This window comes from Barbus barbus, assembly GCF_936440315.1.
Source record: "Barbus barbus genome assembly, chromosome: 38".
NCBI classification, from domain to species: Eukaryota; Metazoa; Chordata; class Actinopteri; order Cypriniformes; family Cyprinidae; genus Barbus; species Barbus barbus.
Window position 1 is genome coordinate 16,716,699 of NC_136716.1, and position 21,275 is coordinate 16,737,973.

The 21,275-nt window shown below is 35.9% G+C and overlaps 1 protein-coding gene across 1 annotated transcript in view; it reads left to right on the plus strand.

Annotated features, from left to right (window-relative positions):
- Positions 1-15,253: 15,253 nt before the first annotated feature.
- Positions 15,254-21,275, plus strand: part of LOC306857817 (voltage-dependent T-type calcium channel subunit alpha-1G-like) — a gene marked incomplete at both ends in the record, with an annotated part of 249,448 nt that continues 243,426 nt past the window's right edge. The window contains one exon of the mRNA XM_079398001.1: positions 15,254-15,552. Within this exon, the coding sequence (XP_079254127.1) occupies positions 15,254-15,552 (299 nt within the window). The remainder of the gene's footprint in view (positions 15,553-21,275) is intronic.

Consider the following 21,275-nt stretch of genomic DNA (forward strand, 5'->3'; position numbering starts at 1 on the left):
TATTTTCATTTTCTTTGTGCACAAAAAGTATTCTCGTTCTTAAAAAAATATCTTAATTTGTGTTCTGAAGGACTTACAGGTTTGGAACAACATGAGGGTGAGTCATTTTTTCATTTTTGGATGAACTCTCATTATCATAAAATGTTAGTTTTTTTTTTTTTGTCATTAAAAACACTAATAACACTGCTCAAAGATGTCTTATCAGTTGTGTGTGCAATATCTGAAAGCCTGAGAAAATACAATGTTTTGAAATGGAACAGTATATCAGTTTATTGAACTTATAGACAAAAAAAAAATTTTTTTTTTTTAATTGAGTTTCATATACACAATATGATATATCATGCTTTTATGACTCATTGTATGGCATAGGAAAATATGGAGCTCACACTCAAGGATTGTTCCTCGCTTACGTCAGCTTATTTCACTATAGTTCATGTGAGTTTTGTCTTGTTTTAAAAACTCTTGACTAGTTATATGTGCCACAAAGCATGTCATGTTTCACTTTTTTATTGATTAAATGAGGTTAACCAAAGGCCTTTGCATTCAGGATGCTTTTATTCAACATATAGAGAGATTCTGATACCTCAGATGAGCTGAGTCTGATACTGTCATCCTCAGGGCTGTTGAGGGTCCCAGGACACTTCGAAAAAACTGGGATGATGAGAGCAGGCCAGTGCTCGACCAGAAGTGTGGCCTGGCAAAACCAGCCCTTGACATTTCCTTGGCATTTGTTGACATTTCTGAACACATGTAGACAGGGAAAGAGGAGTTAATCAAAACTAGGCAAGAATATTGATGCGCAACTGTCAACAAGCAGTGCCATCTGTACCCTCACGGTCACGGAGGTTAACTGCATGAGGTACAGCTGCTGTACTGTTGTCAATGATGGGTGACTGCACACGTCAAGACCAGAGTTAAATGTAAAGTGGACAATTTTTGGCGCTGCTGGTGTCACGAAATCAAATTTTTGAGCAGGTTTTCCTATTTAAAGGACAACCTCCTCCGTCTTTTGATGAAAATCAGAATCAGAAGAATCAGAATCAGAATGAGCTTTATTGGCCAAGTATGTTTACACATACAAGGAATTTGTTATAGTGACAGAAGCTCCACAGTGCAACAGAAGGACAGTAACAGGACAGGACACAGGTAATGAAACAAAATAACAGGAAATAGCCAATGACCAATGTACAAAGCAGCAAAAAAAAAAAAAAATACACAATATATAATATATAATATAGGCGACTATGTATGTACAGGTCAAGTATGTGCAAATTAGAAATGAGAAAATAAAATAAGTGAGTGTGGTGAATGGATAATGTATTAGTTGTGTGTTCTACGTTTATTTATTGAGTGTTCATGAGATGTATTGACTGAGGGAAGAAACTGTTCCTGTGTCTGGTCGTTCTGGTGCTCAGAGCTCTGTAGCGTCGACCAGATGGTAAAAGTTCAAAGAGGTTGTGTGCTGGATGTGAGGGGTCCAGAGTGATTTTACCAGCCTTTTTGCTCACTCTGGATAAGTACAGCTCTTGGAGAGTGGGGAGGGTTGTACCAATGATTCGCTCAGCAGTACAGACTACCCTCCGTAGTCTTCTGAGGTCAGATTTGGTAGCTGAGCTGAACCAGACAGTTATTGAGGTGCAGAGGATGATTCAATGATGGCAGAGTAGAACTGTTTCAGTAAGTCCTGTGGCAGGTTGAACTTCCTCAGCTGGCGAAGAAAGTACAACCTCTGCTGGGCCTTCCTGACAATGGAGTCAATGTGAATATCCCACTTCAGGTCATGAGAGATGGTGGTGCCCAGGAATCTGAATGACTCCACTGCAGTCACAGTGCTGTTCATGATGGTGAGTGGGGGGAGAGCAGGGGGGTTTCTCCTGAAGTCCACGATCATCTCCACCGTTTTGAGCGTGTTAAGCTCCAGGTTGTTGAGACTGCACCAGACAGCCAGCTCCTTAACCTCCTGTCTGTAAGCAGACTCGTCACCGTCCTGGATGAGGCCGATCAGTGTGGTGTCGTCTGCGAACTTCAGGAGCTTGACAGAGGGGTCTTTAGATGTGCAGTCGTTGGTGTAGAGGGAGAAGAGCAGTGGGGAGAGTACGCAGCCCTGAGGAGCTCCAGTGCTGATGGTTCGAGTGCTGGATGTGAATTTGCCAAGCTTTACTAACTGCTGTCTGTCTGTCAGGAAGCTGTTGATCCACTGGCAGACGGAGGTGGGGACGGAGAGCTGAGTTAGTTTATTTTGAAGGGTTTCCGGGATAATGGTGTTAAAAGCAGAGCTGAAGTCCACAAACAGGATCCTCACATAAGTCCCTGGTCTGTCCAGATGCTGCAGGATGAAGTGCAGTCCCATGTTGACTGCATCATGCAATGACAATAAATTGAATCCAATCCAATCCAATCCAATCATCCACAGACCTGTTTGCTCTGTAGGCAAACTGCAGGGGGTCCAGTAAGGGTCAAATTCAGTTGAGATTAAATTTCAAATAAGAAATAAAGTCATAATTTTGTGATATAAAGTTACATTGTGCACTGTAAGCTAAAATCTGTAGAAAAACGTAAAAGGTATTGGTACTTTTTCTGCCAGGAAATCAGTTGTTAAGTTTACAGACATTTCCTTTAACCTTAAAGCGCAACTCAATGATTCAAAATATGGGTAAAACGCTGAAAAAACAAAAACAAATCAATACTCAATATGGAAAAAATCAATACAAAAATGAATTCATATTAACTGTACTTTTTTTTTTTTTACAAACTTCTCTTGGAGCGCAAGACATAAATCAAAAATTGTGTGAAAAATATGTCAACAAGGCGCCCCTTTATCTGATCAAAAATACATATGTTTTCTGCTTTAAAAAGTAATTAATTTCTGTTATGGCAAAGCTGAATATTCAAAAAACATTTCTTATTATAAATGTGGATAACAGCTGCGCTGCTTCATATTTGTATGTGTGTGTATGTATATATATATATATATTTTGTTTGTGTATGTATGTATGTATGTGTGTGTATGTGTGTGTGTGTGTGTGTGTGTGTGTGTGTGTGTGTGTGTGTGTGTATATATATATATATATATATATATACATATGTGGTCAGAATTGTTGGTACCCTTGGTAAATATGATCAAAGAAGGATGTGAAAATAAATGTGCATTGTTAATCCTTTTAATCTTTTATTTAAAAAAAAATCACACAAATCGAAGCTTTCATTGGAGAATACGAATTTAAAATGGAGGTAAATATCATTAAGAAATAAATGTTTTTTCTCAAATACATGTTGGACACAATTACTGGTACCCCTAGAAGTTCTTATGAGTAAAATATATCTGAAATTTATTCCCATTCATATTCACAATTTTGAGCACTCCAGCGTGATAATTAACATGAAATTATCCAGCCATGGCTTCCTGTTTCACAGAAATATAAATAGGAAGGAAAACAAATTCCAAATTAATCACCCATCACAACGAGAAAAACCAAAGAATATATTTCTGATGTGCAGCAAAAGATAATCAAGAAAAGAAAATGCTTTCACCAGAAAACAATCTACAGTATATTCAGTTGTCAGACACAAGTGGAACTTCAAATGGGACTGGCTTCTATGGTCAGATGTAACTAAAAAATTAGCTTTTTAGCAGCAAACAGGGATAAAAAGTACCCCATGTGTACAATGATATATACTGCTGTATTTTTAAAGTTGTGAGCCTGTATTTCTGCATGTTTAGGCACATGGCATGACTGATTCTATCAAAAACCAACAGATAAAAAATATCTAAAAGTGACTGACTCTGTTAGAAATCTTATAATGGGCCATGTGATGGGATCACAATTCTGACTTTTTTTCCCCCACAGAATTGTGAGATATAAACTTGCAATTGTGAGTTAAAGTCCAGTTTTGAGGGGGGAATATATGTTCTCAGAATTGCGAGTTTATATCTCAGAATTATGACTTTTTAACTCGCAACTGCGAGTTTAATTCACGCAATTCTGAGAAAAAAAAGTCAGCTGTCTGCTGAAAATATTCAGAAGGAACAAATAAATTGCTTGAGAACTATAACTTCCCGCTCATGTCCACCATTCAGCATAGCCTTCACATTCTTTCGGATTTTAGTGATCCTTTTCTATCTAGCTAGCTAAATATGCTGAACATGTGAATTCTTGCTAAATATGCAGTTATATTACGGGTCGTTGGCATGAATTGTACTCGTGAAGGAGAGGTGATGGAGCGCTCTTGGAGCGAGTGAAAACCACGACACTCCGACTTTTAAAAAATCCATTCTTCGCTCCATTCAAATTCACACCGCTCCACTCATGCTCCGCTCACATACTCTGATTGTGAGTAACTGTTGCTGTCATGACAGATCTATTTCAGAACCAGCCGCTATCAAAATAATCTGGCTATGGGCGCGGGACAGATATTATTGCTGGCAGGCCACTTTTGGCCCGCGGGCCGCCTGTTGCCGACCACTGCTATAGAAAATGAGAGGAGAAGCACCGTCATGGAGCTGTGAATCTGAAGGATCTGGAGTGATTCTGGATGAAGGAAGGGTCTCTGATCTCTTGTCAGGTATTCTCTAACCTCATCAGGCATTATTGGAGAAAACTCCTATACTATTTTGGCAAATGGAGGTTTCAAAAAGTATTGAATAAAAGGGTACCATTAATTGTGTCCAATGTGTATTTGAGAAAAACATTAATTTCATAATGATATTTCCCCCCATTTTAAATTATTTTTCTCCAATGAAAGGTTAGATTTTTGTGATTTTTAAAAAATAATAAATCAAAAGGATTAACAATGCAGATTAATTTCCACAGCCTTCTTTGATCATATTTACCAAGGGTACCAACAATTCTGACACACACACACACAAATATGAAGCAGCACAGCTGCTTATGTATATTTATAACAGCATTTTTATTATTAAAATGAATACAATTTCTAATACAATTTTTAATAAATAAATAATGTTATAAAAATAATCTTTAAAAAAACCTCAAAATTTAAATGGTTTTCCAAATTATATTGCATATATTGTATACATAAAAATTCAACATTTCTAAATTCTAAGAAATAAAGTCACAATTATGAAATCCAAAGTCTCAATAATTTATTTTCTCAGAGATGTAAATGGGCTTCCATATAGGATAGTCTTGTTTTAAAGATTTTATTCTAAACACTACCTCCACATCTAAATTTCAAGAGAAATACAGAGCACTCTCAGAAGCTTTTCATGAACTCATGCTAGCTCAACGACATCACTACGCAAGTGGCCAGCATTCTTTCCTTATGTGCTCGCTTGGACATTATATCGCAACAATTAAAACCAGCCTTTGTACAAATATGGAGGAAATTATTTTTAAGAATTTTATCTAGACTCTCTTATCGTCGTTGGCAAATATTATGACTCAGTCGAGCTTGTTCGATGTGCATGCACATTTCAGCTCCCCAGAGTGTTGGCTTGTCCTTGAGAGAAGATCTGAAGATATGGTTGAAATGACTCTGCTAATCGAACGCAGGGATCTCCAGGAGAAAATCACTTCTTTTGGCAACACTTCCTCTCTCCATATCTCCTCTGACCGAATCACTGCTTCCCTGCCTTCATACCAACTTACATGCAATGAGAGAAAATACCTTCAGTGATAAGGCAGGGATAGAGTCATAGATCAAGCTGTTGCCCTAGTACGTCCTTCCTTACACTCATTTACCATCTTTCGCTTGTAGCCTGTTTCGGAGGCTTTGATAGCTTGACATTTTTATTCATTTTTTTAAATTATTTTTTTAATTTCTGTATGTACCTACTTGGTTTTGTTTTCAAATGAAGCTCGTGTCCACCATGTAATAAAGGTAACTGTGACTTTTTTTCTGATAATTCTTATGATAATGAGTTGAGTTTGTATCTCACAATTCTGACTTTTTCTCATAATTGCGCTTGTCTCATGCAAGTTATAAACTCGTAAATACGCAATTCTGAATTCTTTCTTCGGAATTCTAACTGCACAAGTTTGACTTTTTAAATTCTGAATTTCTGAGTTCTGCACTGGAATAAAAAAAAAAAGGTCACATTTTTAGGTCACATTTCCTGGTTTTTATCTCACAATTCTGAAAAAGAATTAAGAGATGTAAACTCAGAATTGTGAGATAAAAAATGCAATTAACAATTTTTTATCCTGTTTGAATAAACAAGCTTCCATAGTTCTCGCGTTGAATTTTTGTTAAAATTTAATTTAGCAAAAAGCAAAATGAAATAAAATAAAAATGCAGGGCTCCAGACTATGACTAAAATGGTAGCAAATGTCAATCAATCAATCAAATCTTTAAACAACTGGGAAACCTTTATGTTTGTAAACGAGCATATAAATATTTGATCTGATACAGTCATAAAAAATGCTCACAACTGGCAGCAACGAACAGAGTGCGACTCATTATATCTGACTCACAAACATGAATTGGTTCAAAATGTTAAAAGATTCACCAAACAATCTTGTGCTTGTGGCTAAGACCCTAACTCAGCCAGTGAATCATTCTTAACCATTTCTTAGATTGCAAATTACCCACTTACTAAATTATGAATCTTTTTTATTAATTTAATTGGACCTAGGCATTAGTCAGGACCCTGAGATCTATATTTAAAATATAGACCATCTTTCTATTTTTAAATCTCTTGTTTTGCAGAAATAATCACCTTCACCTATAGATATCCCCCATGAATGCACCAGCTGGTGAGTCTTTTTTTTCCACATGATGAGATTGACTACAAAATAGCGTTAATCCTTTGTCTTTTTTTGGCTTCTGCATGTTTTTTATCAGTAGTGCTCAAAAGTCTCAACATCAATGTCAAATCATCAACCACAACAAAACTATCATAATATGGCTTTTGTTTAGAAGTGCCTTGTGCAATACTTTGACCCCATTAAAAATCATTTTGGTATTACATCTTCCTTACTTCATTTTAGGTTTATTCAAAACTCAATAATTTTATGCCACTATTAATACATTCCCACACATTCTATGGGCCAATAAAATGTTTAAAAAGCAATGGGTAGGAGGCCTCAAAGATGTTCTGTTCAAGATTTGTCTGTTATGTGCAATAACACCAAATCATACATATGTATCTCAGAGCTGTGGGGTGTGTGTGAGTGATGTAGATTATACTGTACCTATAACATCTGCTCAGCCTGCCCTGACTCTCTGATCTGCTTCCAATTTACATTCCTGCCTGGTGATTTCTATCGCTCCACTTTGATAAATCATAGAGTGATTTACATAAAGGCAGCCCCGTGCTCAGGCTCAAGGAGTCACGCGATGGTGACTGAGGTTAAGCTCAAGACAACAGGACCACGGACACATATGTACCTGCGGAGGCAGCATTTTAAAGAATCATAACTTACTATGCATTCGAGATATATTTATCATTCATGTTTGTATATTTGATCCCAGGGAATCAAACTCACAATCTTGGCATAATAGATCTACCAGTCTACCACTCAAACGCTCTTGTACCCTTGACACTTACAATATGCTACCTTATAAATAAAGACAAAAAGCACTGAAAAAACATTGAATTGACATGAAAATAAATACACATAAAAACGTTGGTGAACACGTATACACACTCTCAATTCTAATGGTTTTCTCTCTGCCCTTGATGGTTATGTGTAAAAATGTCCAGCACATGCTCCTTTATTACTGAAATTAAATTGATTGATTCTATTCTGTGCACCTGCACTGAGACCATTTATTCAATCTTCATTTAGGTCACCACAGGCCTATGTGTCCAAATACATACAATATATTTTTGTTTGTTTAATAAAATTGGAATATGAATGGGAGTAATCAAACTTCCAATCTCAGGAATTAAATGCATTTAATGGCTTTTGATATGATGAATGTGCTTATTAAGCTACAGGGTTGTCTGGTATTCTTGATTCTGATTGGCTAATTGTGGAATTCAGCAACCAGATACAAACAATCAAGCAGCACCCCTAAGAGTGCTGATATAATAGGGACTAACAGCTGCTAACAGGACAGCTGGTGTGACATTGTACTGTAACAGTCTATGGGAGAATAGTTCATTTAGGTTACAAATTAGGTAACACTGTTTTATGGTATGAGGGGTGATCATAGTAAGTTATCGTTTAATGCCCATAGCAAACCTTCTCTTGCTTATAATAATTTCCATTCCACAGTCCTCTCTATTGTTGTTTAGTGATTTTTGCTTTCTTTGGCTAAGGGAATAGTTCACCCAAAAATGAAAATTCACTCACAATCAAGTGGCTATGAACCTGTATGAGTTTCTTTCTTTAGCTGAACATAAAATATTTTGAAGAATGTTAGTAACCAAACAGTTGCTAGTCCTCCCTGACTTCTATAAGAATGGAAAAATATACTATGGAAGTCAATGTGGTACAGAAACTGTTTGGTTAACCACATTCTTCAAAATATTTTTATTTGCGTTCAGCAGAATAAAGAAATTCATAGACGTTTGGAACAACTTGCGGATAAGTAAATGATGACAGAATTTTCATTTTTGTGTCAACTATTCCTTTAACAGTTTACTTCCGTCACCATTGCTGTTCCATCAATAAATGTTGCTTAAAGTCCCTAATCATTGACACAAAACACCACCTGAACAAAACGCTTTTGCATTGTCTTGCTCATGACACCACGTTCTAAAAATGTGGTGCTCACATTAAAATAACTTAATAAAAAAAACACGGCTCTATATATTGTGATTTAATTCCACTGCCATGCATCTGGCATTTTTAAACACAAAAATGTGTTTTGTGTCAATGGTCCCTAACAGCATTTACTTACACTTTGCTTGTTAGTGTTTACATGTTTTACTGGAACTATTGGTGGGGATTTTTAGTGACTCTTTAGGTTACATAGTTCCACCAGTAACGGGGACCAAGAGACTGTCTTTATAGGTGAATCATTAACTCATTCATCTGTAACTGTCATTTTAAATGAGTCATTGAATGATTTACTCAACTTATTTTGTTCAGAAGCACTGAATCATTCAGGAACAAAACACAACCCTCTTGAAAAAAAACTGCATATGCTGGTTAGGTATGTTTTGAGGCATGGCTGCTGGTTTGAGCTGGTCCTTAGCTGGTCATGAGCTGGTTTAAACTGGTTCTTTGCTGGTCATGTGCTGGTAGCAACTAGCTCCTGCTCAGCACATGACCAGCTTAAACAGCTCATGACCAGCTAAGGACCAGCTTAAACCAGTTCAAACCAGCAGTCATGCTTCAAAACATACCTAACCAGCATATGCTGGATTTTTCAACAGCGGAAGCTTGAGATTGAGATCAAAACGGGCACTTCTTTCATGTTGCTCACACTGTGGGACTCTCTCTGTTTCATACAACTGGAATCAACTTAAATCTCATATCGATTGTAGTGAAAGCAGGCTTCTTAAAATTATAAAATAATTTAAACTCAATTTAATATTTAGTTCCCACATATTTTTATTTACTTGTTCCTGTCAGGGTTTATTTTACTGTAATGACAAAAGTGATTTAATGACTGCTATAAATACAATCTATACAACAGATCTTGAGATGATGCCTGTAAGCATCCTTTCTCTTTGATGAAAACCAGCAGGTCAGCTTTATTTTACCCAGTCCTATCATAATAGGTGTAAGGGCTGTCAGATGGAGGCAGGTTGTGACCTTTCTGCTCTTATTTATAAAGCACAGCTGAGCCCTCTTGGTGAGAAGCTCCACTTTGGCAGAGGTCAAAGGTTAGGAAAACCCAGCCACACACCCAGTTTTCCCCTGCTCATTCCTGTGCTCTCACTGTCATATATGGCTCTGCGTTTCTCACCAGGGTTACCAGACCATCATCTAAATCTCAAATTGGATTTGGAGGAAAAAACTGATGAGACAGAGTTGACATTTTTGACAAGGAGAAATAAATCAATTGACAAGCTATAGGCTACATTAATGGCCAAACTGTAAGCTGGGTATATATGATATTCTTAATGTTAAATCTTTAATATATAGGGTATGATGACTATCAGTGAATGAACGAATAACTAACTATTTAACTAAGTAAAATATAGCATTCATAGTGGGTAACCTTACACAAAGATACACAAAGTCAAAACTCTGAAATTAAATATTTTCCATTTTGTCGTGGTCTTGCCAAAGCATATGGTTTATATATTTGATTCACCTTTAATGCGAGCCAAATATTTGAGACATAATATGGAAAAATTGTCAAAAAAATATATTCTGTCATTACAATCAAATGAGTTTATGAAAAAAAAACTTTATTTTCAATGTGTTTTGAGTGAATTGGCACAGATTTAATGGAGACTTTGAATAGAGTGAATATTTTTGTTTTGCCAGAAGGCAGAGGAATTTTTTTGGATGGTATAAACTGTAGAATAATTTTTTTAACGGATTACAAAAAAAAGGTGATCAGTTTTAGATACTGACCGCTAATCTCAGAGCCCGTGATAACTTTCTCCTCGCCCCCAGTGGATTAGGGTGGAATTTAAGCAAAGTTGCTGGCAGGACGTGTTCTTCCAGAGGGGAACGCCGACTGCACAGCCCATTACAGCCAAGATCTTCTACTAATGACGTCTGGAGGAAACTCAAAGAGGAAGATGAAAGAAAGTGCTTTGAGGGCTCTCACCCCTATTTCTGTGCCACAAACAAAGACACACAAAAAAAGCTTTATATCAAGAATATCTTAATTAACACAAAAATTAAACAATGAAAGAGAAAGTAGTCTCCAAGGTGAAGCATTGATAATTACATATTGCATCAAGTCCTTCAACTGCAGTCTTTAATCATGCTCTTCTATATTTTAACACTTTATTCATTCATTTATTTATTGATTATATTTTGGAATATATAGCAAATAAATATAAATTACAAAACATATTTACATTTGCAATCAGTTAATTGTAAAGTTTCTTTCTGTTCATTTCATGAATGTGACAGGTGTAGGTTGTCCACTATCTTGACAGGTGGCTGTAAACACCAAAAAAATTGTAAAAATGTTAGAATTAGGCTGTCTGGAGTTCATAAGCTGTCACCAGCTATAAATTCAAATGCTACACAAAAGCATGAACATTATATCATCTTAATGGCATACTCTATTCCAGATATGCCAGGCTTTCACCATTGAATGCTGTAATCCATTAATCAGTATATAATTACCTTTGCTGGACAGAGTGCAATAAAATGACTTTAGCATAATCTAGTAACTGGTCATTGGAATCGAAGGGTTTTATCATGTAATTTGATTGAAAATTCATTTGGGGAAGCATGTTTTTGACTTGTTTTTATAGACAGACCCAAGTTGAATCATTACAGGTTTTCAGTGTCAGTTTTCTTATGTTCAGCAAATTGGTTTAAATTGATTAATTGCTATATTCTAAATGGTTTAAAATTAAAGTTTCATCTCGCCGTATTTTATAGGATAGAATATATTCTGACCAAAAATAAATAAATGAATAAAAAAATAAAAAAATAAATAAATCTATTTATTAAATGTATTATTTTCTATAAGTGCTGCTGCCACAACAGTCATGTTTCTGCTGTAAGCATATTGTTTTCTTTTCCATTTAAATCATGTTTTACAACACATCTCTTATTTCTATTGCAGCTGTCAAAACTGTATTGCATTAATATTGTATTTGCTCAATTACTTTGTTCTCTGTGAGCTCCTTGATGTGTTTTTTATTGTTTTACCATAGGTGGCAGTGAAGGGAAACTTGGGGTTTACCCACTCTTACATGCTATTTCACTTTAAAGTTTCAATGTAGAGCAATGCCGTGCAGAAAGTGGGTCTTTTACAGTTGATCATATTTTATAAACATGATTAAAGCCATTCTACCTCTGTGTTACAAGGTGTTTCATAATGTGCAGCCATACATTGTGAAGTACTGGGGAGCTTCAGACCTCTGGAACAACATTTAAAACATCTGACTAAACATCCAGTTATCTTTAGTTGTTCTAATCTGCAATGACTTGATAATAAATGACTAGCACTAATAAATGATAAAGTACTAGATAATGTATTGAACTGTTATCGTATGTTAAAGACAGAAATGTTCTTTGGGAGGACACATTCACCCTGTTTAAATGGTAGAATACACAAAAACAAGGACATTTTAAGTACTGTAACTTTTCATGTTCACCCATTCCAGTTTTTCATCTCATTAAATCGTAGTGTCAAGTACATTGTAATCAAGGAAAATATATATTTTTAAATGATAATTCGACTTTTGCTAATGAGAAATGCTTTTGGGTCATCACCTCTGTGCTTTAATCTAATTGTTTTAAAAACCTCTGGCCATGTAGACTTTAACATTTCCACTTACTTAAAAACTTGCCTAACATTTTTTATTGGAATCAAATTGGCTATAAAAGTCATTCCAACTCAAATATATTAAACTGCCTTAAAGGGATAGTTCACCCAAAAATGAAAATTCTGTCATCATTTACTCACCCTAAACACTTCTAAACACTTGCTGGTCTCTTCTGACTTTAATAATTTGAAAGTCAACAGGGAACAGAAACTATTTGGTTACCAACATTCTTCAAAATATCTTTTGTGTTCAGCCAAAGAAAGAAACTGATACAGATTTGGAAAAAACTTGAGGTAAATGAGGGTAAACTTGAGAGTAAATGATGACAAAGTTTTCATTTTGGGTGCCTTAACCCTTTTAAAAAATTGAGTTGAATCTTGTAACTTAGAGTTAAAAAATGAAAAAAAAAAACATACACTGGAAAAAATTTAAAGCGGTTTCAACTAATTATTTAGTAACTAGTTCCACAGAAATTTTACGTTCAGTGAATTTCTGACTTCAAAGTGTTGCCTGAATTGTTATTTTGTAGTTGGCTCAACCTTTTTAGTTTTATAGTGCACGTGCACATGTTTTTATTAGTTTAGTCAATATTAGCATAGCTAATTGTTGACTGGATTTGAAAATAACCATTCATTCAATGTTTTTTAAATATATTTGTGTAGACTTAATATAATATGTCCTCTCAACTAAGGCCAAGCAATAAAATTAGCTCAATTTAAATATTTTTGCCCTTCCAACATTTTGTTAATTTGATTTTTTATGGTGTATGATGGTATGACTTAACTTTTTTTTTTTTTTTTTTTTTTTAACAGTGTACAAAGAATCTACATGACTTTTTAGTTTGTCTGTGTATAATGATGAACTTTTAAAATGCGACATTATACTGAATAATATTTATAATCCTGTTTTAATATTGTTCAGAGTGGTGAAAAATGTGTTAAATATTTTATGAAAAGTACCAATCTAAGAAGGGGACATTAAAATTCCTGTTGCAGGACAGCCAGCAATAATTTACAATGGCGGGCGTCCTTGAGGGCCACAAGGGGGTGTGCTGAAAATTTTAGAGACTGCTTACAAAAGCCATTTTTAGGGCTGTCAAAGTTAACATATACTAACTCACAATATTAATTAGGCTTAATTATGTTTAACACAATATTTCGTACAATTCTATTTTATTAGGCTATTTAAGGCTATTCTATTTTATAAATTTGCTTTCAGAAATCATGTTATTAGGCCTAAATTCAACTGAAAATGTTTCCGTTGTGATACATTTATACTTCAATAATGTGAAAACTTTAAACAAAGTAAATATTTTCCAGACTATGTTTTATTAATGTGCTTTTATCATAAAAAAATTAAAAAAACTTTCCCCATCACACTATAGGTCTTTATTCATTCAAAGCTACCTCAGCTACCTACATTTTAGGAAGGGTTCATTGACGTCAACAAGTTTGAAAACTCCTGCACTGGTCGTTCTCATCACATATCGTTTCCTTTCTGTTCCTTGACATAAAATGTCCTTGCATAATAAACATGTTCGAATCATATAGTCTGTTTGGTCCGATCCCAAACTCGTCCTAGGTTTATTGGTTCAGTGTAAACAATAAGGTTCCAGCTGTTTCACCAGACATGTTAGTACAGTGTTGATTGACATTTCTTTAATGCAATCAAAAGAGAGGCAGAGTTATTGTCGTCTCTGATTGGTGGACGCGCCTTCAAGGGGCGGGGGTTGGAAGTTGAATCCGAATCCAGCTGTGAATTGGTTCGCATGAGCGGATTTGTTCTATAGACCGTTTTGCCGACTGGGACAATCATTGGAGACTTGAGTATTTTCGCAATAATAGACAAGACTTCAGCACAGAGAGCTCTCTTGCGCATCCTTTCAGCACGAGCTTAAGCTTTTCCTTCTCATATGCAGACAGAAAATCACTGCTTGCACCTTTAGAAAAGATTCTGAAGGATTTTACTAATTGTATAAGGATTCATAATTGTCACTGTTGTGAATACTTTTGAGCAGTAGATTTTGCGGTGATCTAATACAAAAGAAAACACATTGTAATCTTTGATCATTACTTTTAAGTGCGCGCACACGAAGAAAACGAGCGAAGCGCACAATTGAGGATTGGGAAGCAGTTTTGCAGGAACTGCCTTGTTTTGATCTGGTTGTTGGTCATCGAAATACAATGTTGAAATCTTAAGGCATGATGTCCAAGTCACTGAGATGCCCATAAACCTGCTTGCGCTGTAACTGCCACCTGGAAACTCAACTGATCCCGTTTAATACAATCATTTGGACTGCTTTTGCAACCGAAATGATCATGCGATGAGTAAGCTCGATTTGGGCATAAAGAAAAGCATTACAGGTAAGAAATCAACATTTATAATATTTGATTGAATTATTGTTAAACATAACCTCGCTCATATGCTTGATCAGTATATGTTGTGTAATCATATTAAAATGTAGTACCAAGTTTAAAAGTAAGTCATAATTGGCATTTATTTAAAATGTAGAATTATTATTATTTTTAAATCAAGGATTTATTTATTTAATGATAGGACACCAAAGTACCATATCGTATTGTTTGTGAGGATTATTATTATTTTTTTCTTAGAATAGTTCCATCAATTCATTACTGAATGCCAGCCTGTAAAATTTTAATAGTCCCAAAAGTCCTGCCTTTATATATAGGCTCTTCTTTGTTCAAATGCACCGACGTTAATAAATAATAAAGTCAAGATATATTTATTCTTAATACATTTCATTAAGTACCATTTTATTTACAAACGTGTAAATAGACACGCACGCTCTTGTACCATAGCTTTTAATTTTTCATGTTTTTAAAATACATTTCATAATTGCGTAAAATCAGATTTCTTTTTCTACTGTACAGCTGGTAATGCATGCATTTTCTCTCCTCAAGGGGGTGAATGATGGCTGAAGATGGAGGAAATATCTCCGAGGACCATCAGTTGAGGGAAGCAGAGGGTAGCTCCTCTCTTCCAAGGACTTTTATACGACTTAACGACCTGTCCGGTGGCGGGGAGCGCAGTGAGCTTGAGTCTGATGGAGGCGAAAGGCGGGAGAGCGCAGCTGGAGCAGCGGCGGAGGAGGCGTCCGCTTGCGGCGGGGAACCCTTGCCCTATCCGACTTTGGCACCGGTTGTGTTTTTCTATCTGAAGCAGACCACGCGCCCAAGGAGTTGGTGTCTGAAAATGGTTTGCAATCCATATCCTTTCAAATTCAAATGCAAGTCCTTGCCTCACCTGGATGGCATTCACCTGTTCAGGTAGGACGCGCTACGGCGAACGCCGCCGGGCGCTGTCTTAGGTTTGAAAACAACGTATTCAACACAATATTAGTAAATAATTCTGGCTTTATTAAGTTGTCCTCTTTGGAAATGAGGTAAATCGCGAAAACAACTCCCAAACAAACACACACACACACACACACACACACACACACAATATTTTGAAGTCCCCATTGTGCTGATAGCTAATGAAAGGGCTTTAATTCCGCTAGTGCTGTTGAAGACAACACAATAGATCCTGCAGAATATCAGAATTTATGAGTCTTGGCAAGCATGAATGTTACCTCAACAGGCTCATAACCGTCTTAACACAGTTTTGTGCGTTTGTATGATAAACAAGCTGAGGAAAGTCATTACTTTCCATTAACCGGCCAACAAGGCATCGCTCTGAGGCACTTTATGACATTACCTCATTTATTAGCACTGATGAGTTAAGTTATTTGCTTGGTGTCTTGAATTTCTAGAGCTAAGAACTGTGCACACAAAGTGCCTTTGCAAAGTCATTGTATAAAGATATGTCTATGCATTGGTTAACATTTATCAGATGGCAGTTCTGTTCTCATGAGAAAACATCAATAGTGTTTTACAAGGTGGCCTTTTTGTAAGATTTTTATGATGTGATTCATATGAAAATGTAAAATTTTTTGAAAAAAGTAAGCATGAAGGTCCCTCTAAACCTAACCATCAATGGGGCGTATAAGCAGATTGTACGAATTAGCCACCAATTTGGCAAAACATAAAATAGTTAATAATTACCATGAAATTGTGTTGGCTGTGCCTAAAATTCAGCCCAAATTGCATTGGGCCTATATCTTCATTGCAATAAGTCCATTGCTTTTTACTTTCAAGATCAGATGAAGAGTTCAAATGACTCCCTTTGAGATTAATTTGAGAAGAAATCAATAGCCACATTGAATTCCTAACTTTGCGATTAGTTAATTATTTAAGTGAATACCAATCAATCCTCACTTGGCTTTCAGTAGGAGTGTCTAACAAGTGGTTTAGATTAGTCACATCTATCTAGTCCTAATGACTATAATTTTTAGGGTGTTGTTAAAGCTGTCATCCCCGCAGCAGCAAGATGATTTCATTTTGTACCTTAAGAGGACTCCTTGTTTAGCTGCCAGTTGTTTCACAGAAAGAGGAGAAAACGGACCTGATTGCGAGCGTGTGAGGAAGGGATGTGGTTTGCATGTGTGAGTCAGAGGTGTGCACTTGCAGTATGACTGATTCTGGGTGTAGGTGATCTGTTTGGTTTACGACGGACTCGCAGCAGCCTCGCCGAAGGAAAGAATGCTCTTTTGGATCGAACGAGCTGGCTGGACGTGATTGTGATGTCTGGGTTCAAATGCTTTGTTTTTCATCAGTAGGAAATATGATGAGACTTGTGGGCTCTGAAAGGCTGCCCAATCAAACACACTCATCTTTCCCCCATTCTTGTTTCTCAAACTCCTCACGCTCTTCCCCCATTAGACGAGCCCACATCCCTAAAAAATAAGCTTTGCTTATGAAACACAGTGACACTGGGTGTGAGTGGGCCTCGTGGTTCTCCGGGCTCGATGGTCTGGTATTCCTCAGAGAGGATAAAGTCAGCTTTTGCCATCGCATTTCCATATTCTTAAATGCCACTGTTTCTGCCGTGTTCCCGTCGGTCCGGTGTGCTCATGCGCTTAGGAAAGGACTGAGCCAAAAGGGATCCTATTAACTGTGGTCAAGAAAAAGATGTGGAATTCCCTCTCCTTGAATCATCATGCTGCACAGCTGCAGACACAATCTGTTCATCGTCCAGTCGAGATCAGTGAATAGGCTGGCTGTTTATTTTGATTTTAAATAGCTATGAAAAGGTGGTTAAGTAAAATAACTGTAATACAGTCAAACGTGATACTGAGTCCACAGTACAGGGACAAATCATAGCGTACAGTTGCATTTGCATAAAGGGGAGTGTCCTCTGAGTCTGTACACCGTCTTTCAAATTTATGTGTCGAGACACTTCATCTGTTATGCTGCCATCTCATCTAATGATTCCTTGTGCAGCAATTTCTGTTTTTAGATCATTGTTGTGGTGTGGAGTGGGGTTTGAATCTCTGGGACTCATTATTAGCGGGGAGCTTTTATTTATATGTATAGTCTTCATAGATGACCTTTAATACCTCTCTGTAGCCATTAGATAAAGGTCACTGTTTTTTAATAGTTTGTAAAATATCTCAGATCGATCCTCTGTTCATCCCATTGGAAGCATGTAAAAAAAAAAGAATTTGAGATTCTTTGAACAAGCTCATTTTTGTACTTTTTCCACTCTTGGGATGTAAAACTAGAATTTCGAATTTGTCTGTGTTGCAATGGCTGACAATCTCATTTGCAATTTGTCATGTGCATCAGTTGATCGTTCAATCAGTTCATCAAAAAAGTCTCTTGTATTATTGATTCGAAAGTAATGAAAGAGTTTAAGTCCTTGTGTGTCTGGTTGCCATTAGGAGACGATTCTGCAGTCTTTGTGATTCATCATTCTGTGTTTGTATCCTGTCAGTCATTAGATCTTTTCTCCCTTGAGTGTTACTATAGTTTATTGAACCTTTGACTTGTCCTCCGTCATGGGGTTTTCTCTGGAACCTCCAGCATATCATCTGTAGTTTCGGCATTTTGGGAGTGTGTGTGTGTGTGTGTGTGTGTGCACATAAGAAAGCTTGTGAAAGAGAGAGAGAGAGAGTTTGGGTGACTCAGAAGTAAACTTCCATTTGAAAGTCCTCTTTCGAATGTTGGACTGCACAGATAATTGCTTTGAAATTGAAATTATTAAACTGATTTAATTATAGAAATGATTAATTATAGAATTTAAGTGAATTGATTATATAAATATTATGTAGTCTGCATGTGTTGCACGCTTAACAGTTTGTGTGTGCATTAAAACTTTACTGCATTGTTTTTTACGTTTGTTTTCTAAGTTAATATACAAATTCAATGCAAACTAATATAAATGGCACCTTAATAATAAATAATAGGGTTGTCAAACGATTAATTGCGATTAATTGCATCCATAATATATAGCCTATGTGTGTACTGTGTATATTTATTATGTATATAAATAAATTTTTTAGAAATAACTTATATACGTGTGTGTGTGTGTATGTGTATATGTATGTGTGTATATATATATATATATATATATATATATATATAATATACACAGTACGCACATATTATGGATGTGATTAATCGCAATTGATCATTTGACAAATATATATATATTTGTTTTTCTTAAATATATACGTATGTGTGTGTATTTATATATACGTAAATATATATATAATATATACACACATCTATTATGTAAACAAACATTTATTTTGGATGCGATTAATTACAATTAATCATTTGACAGGCCAAATAAATAACTTTAAAAGCAATAAATAACACTAAAACCATTGTAAAAAGAGACACTTTCACAAGTATAGTGAGCATAAAGAGATCTGAATCCACTTGTCCAATTGCAATGTGAACTCTTGTTTTTCATTGATTGTTTTCCTCCATCTTTGATTTATAGCAATATAAATTGTTTATTAGAATAGAAAAAACAGTTCTCTTTGCATTCACATTGTATCTAAACTACCTTCTGCCTTACCTTCTTGTTTATTTTGCCTATAAATGTGTGTGTGTGTGTGTGTGTTTTGAAATTGCAGAGAGTTTGCAGTCAGTTCCACTGCGATGTAAAATTCAGTGATATGTTTTTTTGTGGTCTTTCTGTACATTACCATAAGAAGTATTTATTTTCCCTGCAGTTAAACTGTTGAAAATGGAAAACAATTTTGAAAAAGCAGATTCCTCTGAAATGTTTACAAGAGACAGAGTGATGTGCCATAGCGATGCTATCTGTATAGTAAGATGCTCAGATTGCTGATCCAATTTTAGGAAGCAAAACTTTGGAAGCAAGTCTTTGGTTAACCTTTAGTTTGTTCATTTAAAAACACAGATAAGCTTCTGCAGGCATTTCTGCTTTTTCAGTAACAACTGCTATTTAAATCTGTAGGAAAATTCTAGCTGAGCTAAACTCTCTTGGTTTACATAAAATATACTTATTTAATAGCATCTAGCATTCAGTTTGCTAGATCCTGTAAATAACATATCAGGGCACTAAATAATGTATGCACTGTGAATTGCTGCCAAAAATTCCATAAGAAAATTGGAAATTAATTACATTATTAAAGTGTAAGAAAAACCAGCAGGACCTCCCTCGCTATGTGTCCTCAAGGCATCTAAGATAACAGATCTCTGAAGATCCCACTCCACATCCTCATAATGGACTTAAACATCACAGAAATGTCTCTGCACGTGACCAAAACTCTATCAGCTATCTCCAACATGCTCCACAATCTGTGATGACACTGCAAACACACCCAACAGTACTGTAGCTATTTCAGTCTCAAGACCATCTCAGACCCTAAAAAACAAGGTCAGGAGACATAGCCGGGGGAACATATTTTATCTGGGGGGGTGCTGGGGGCAGGGCTTGATGTTGCAGGGCGGGGCCATGGTGGGGGATTTATATGTATATATATGTGTTTTCTTTAATATTTCTATTATTTAAGGGGATTTTGCTAAATAACATCAAAAGTTTTGATCAGTGCACTTCGGCGAATTCTCTCATTGGAAACAACAAAGTGCAGATGTACATGCGATGTAAAAGTCTTTGATGATTAAGTCATCATACACTGCAGACAACATCACTGATTATAGCTTTTTTTAGTGTGCTTACACTCACGCTAGACTGAATTCAGTGATATTCTTTGATATGTTCTTTGCTCGCTGTATAATTTGTTTGTTGTTTGAATAATCGTAGACATGCTGCGTTAATTAAACTTAAAATGTGTTTTTATTAAACGTGATCAGGTTAAATAAAACTTCTGTCTTATTAAAATATTTTATGTCATAATATGGTAACCTACTTGCCTAAAACGTTATGATATGTGTGTGTAGTTAATAGATATACATTAGACTTGTTTGAGCGCGTTTGACCAGAGACTAGAGCGCAAATAAACAGCTGTGCTTATAGTGATTGTCGGTGGCCGTCTTGAGAAGTGAGAAAGCTTCGGAAGACGGCTCATGAAAAGGACGAGGACGTGAATGGCTTTTACAAGTCGGAATGTAAAATTACGGTAATATCGCGTGAATATTTCACATGAAATTCTGTCAATGTGAGGGAGAGATGTAGGGACGCGCGCCGCGAGGTGCCCAAGAAAAATACAACTACATTAGGCTATATATTTCTGGTCAGTTTAATAAATAATTAATCCCAAAACTATCACAAAAATGAAGTATTTTGGGAATGATCGAGGGGCACAAGGAAAATCTCAGACCCGGCCCTGCGGTGGGGGGTGCTGCTGCACCCTCAGCACCCCTAGTAATTTATTGATGGGTTAATCTATGTTGAATATACACAAATATTAATTATGTTTTGGTTGCATAAGCAAATTAATCAAATTCATTACGATTAATAGGATTAAAATTTGATTGACAGCCAAAATAATAAAATATTTTGTTTATTGAAACTTTTAACTAATTTAAAACTTTTAAACTAACTTTGTTACTTTCTTTCTTTCATATATTTGGTCTGTAAAAGAACAGAACATGAAGTGAGCTCTTATTTA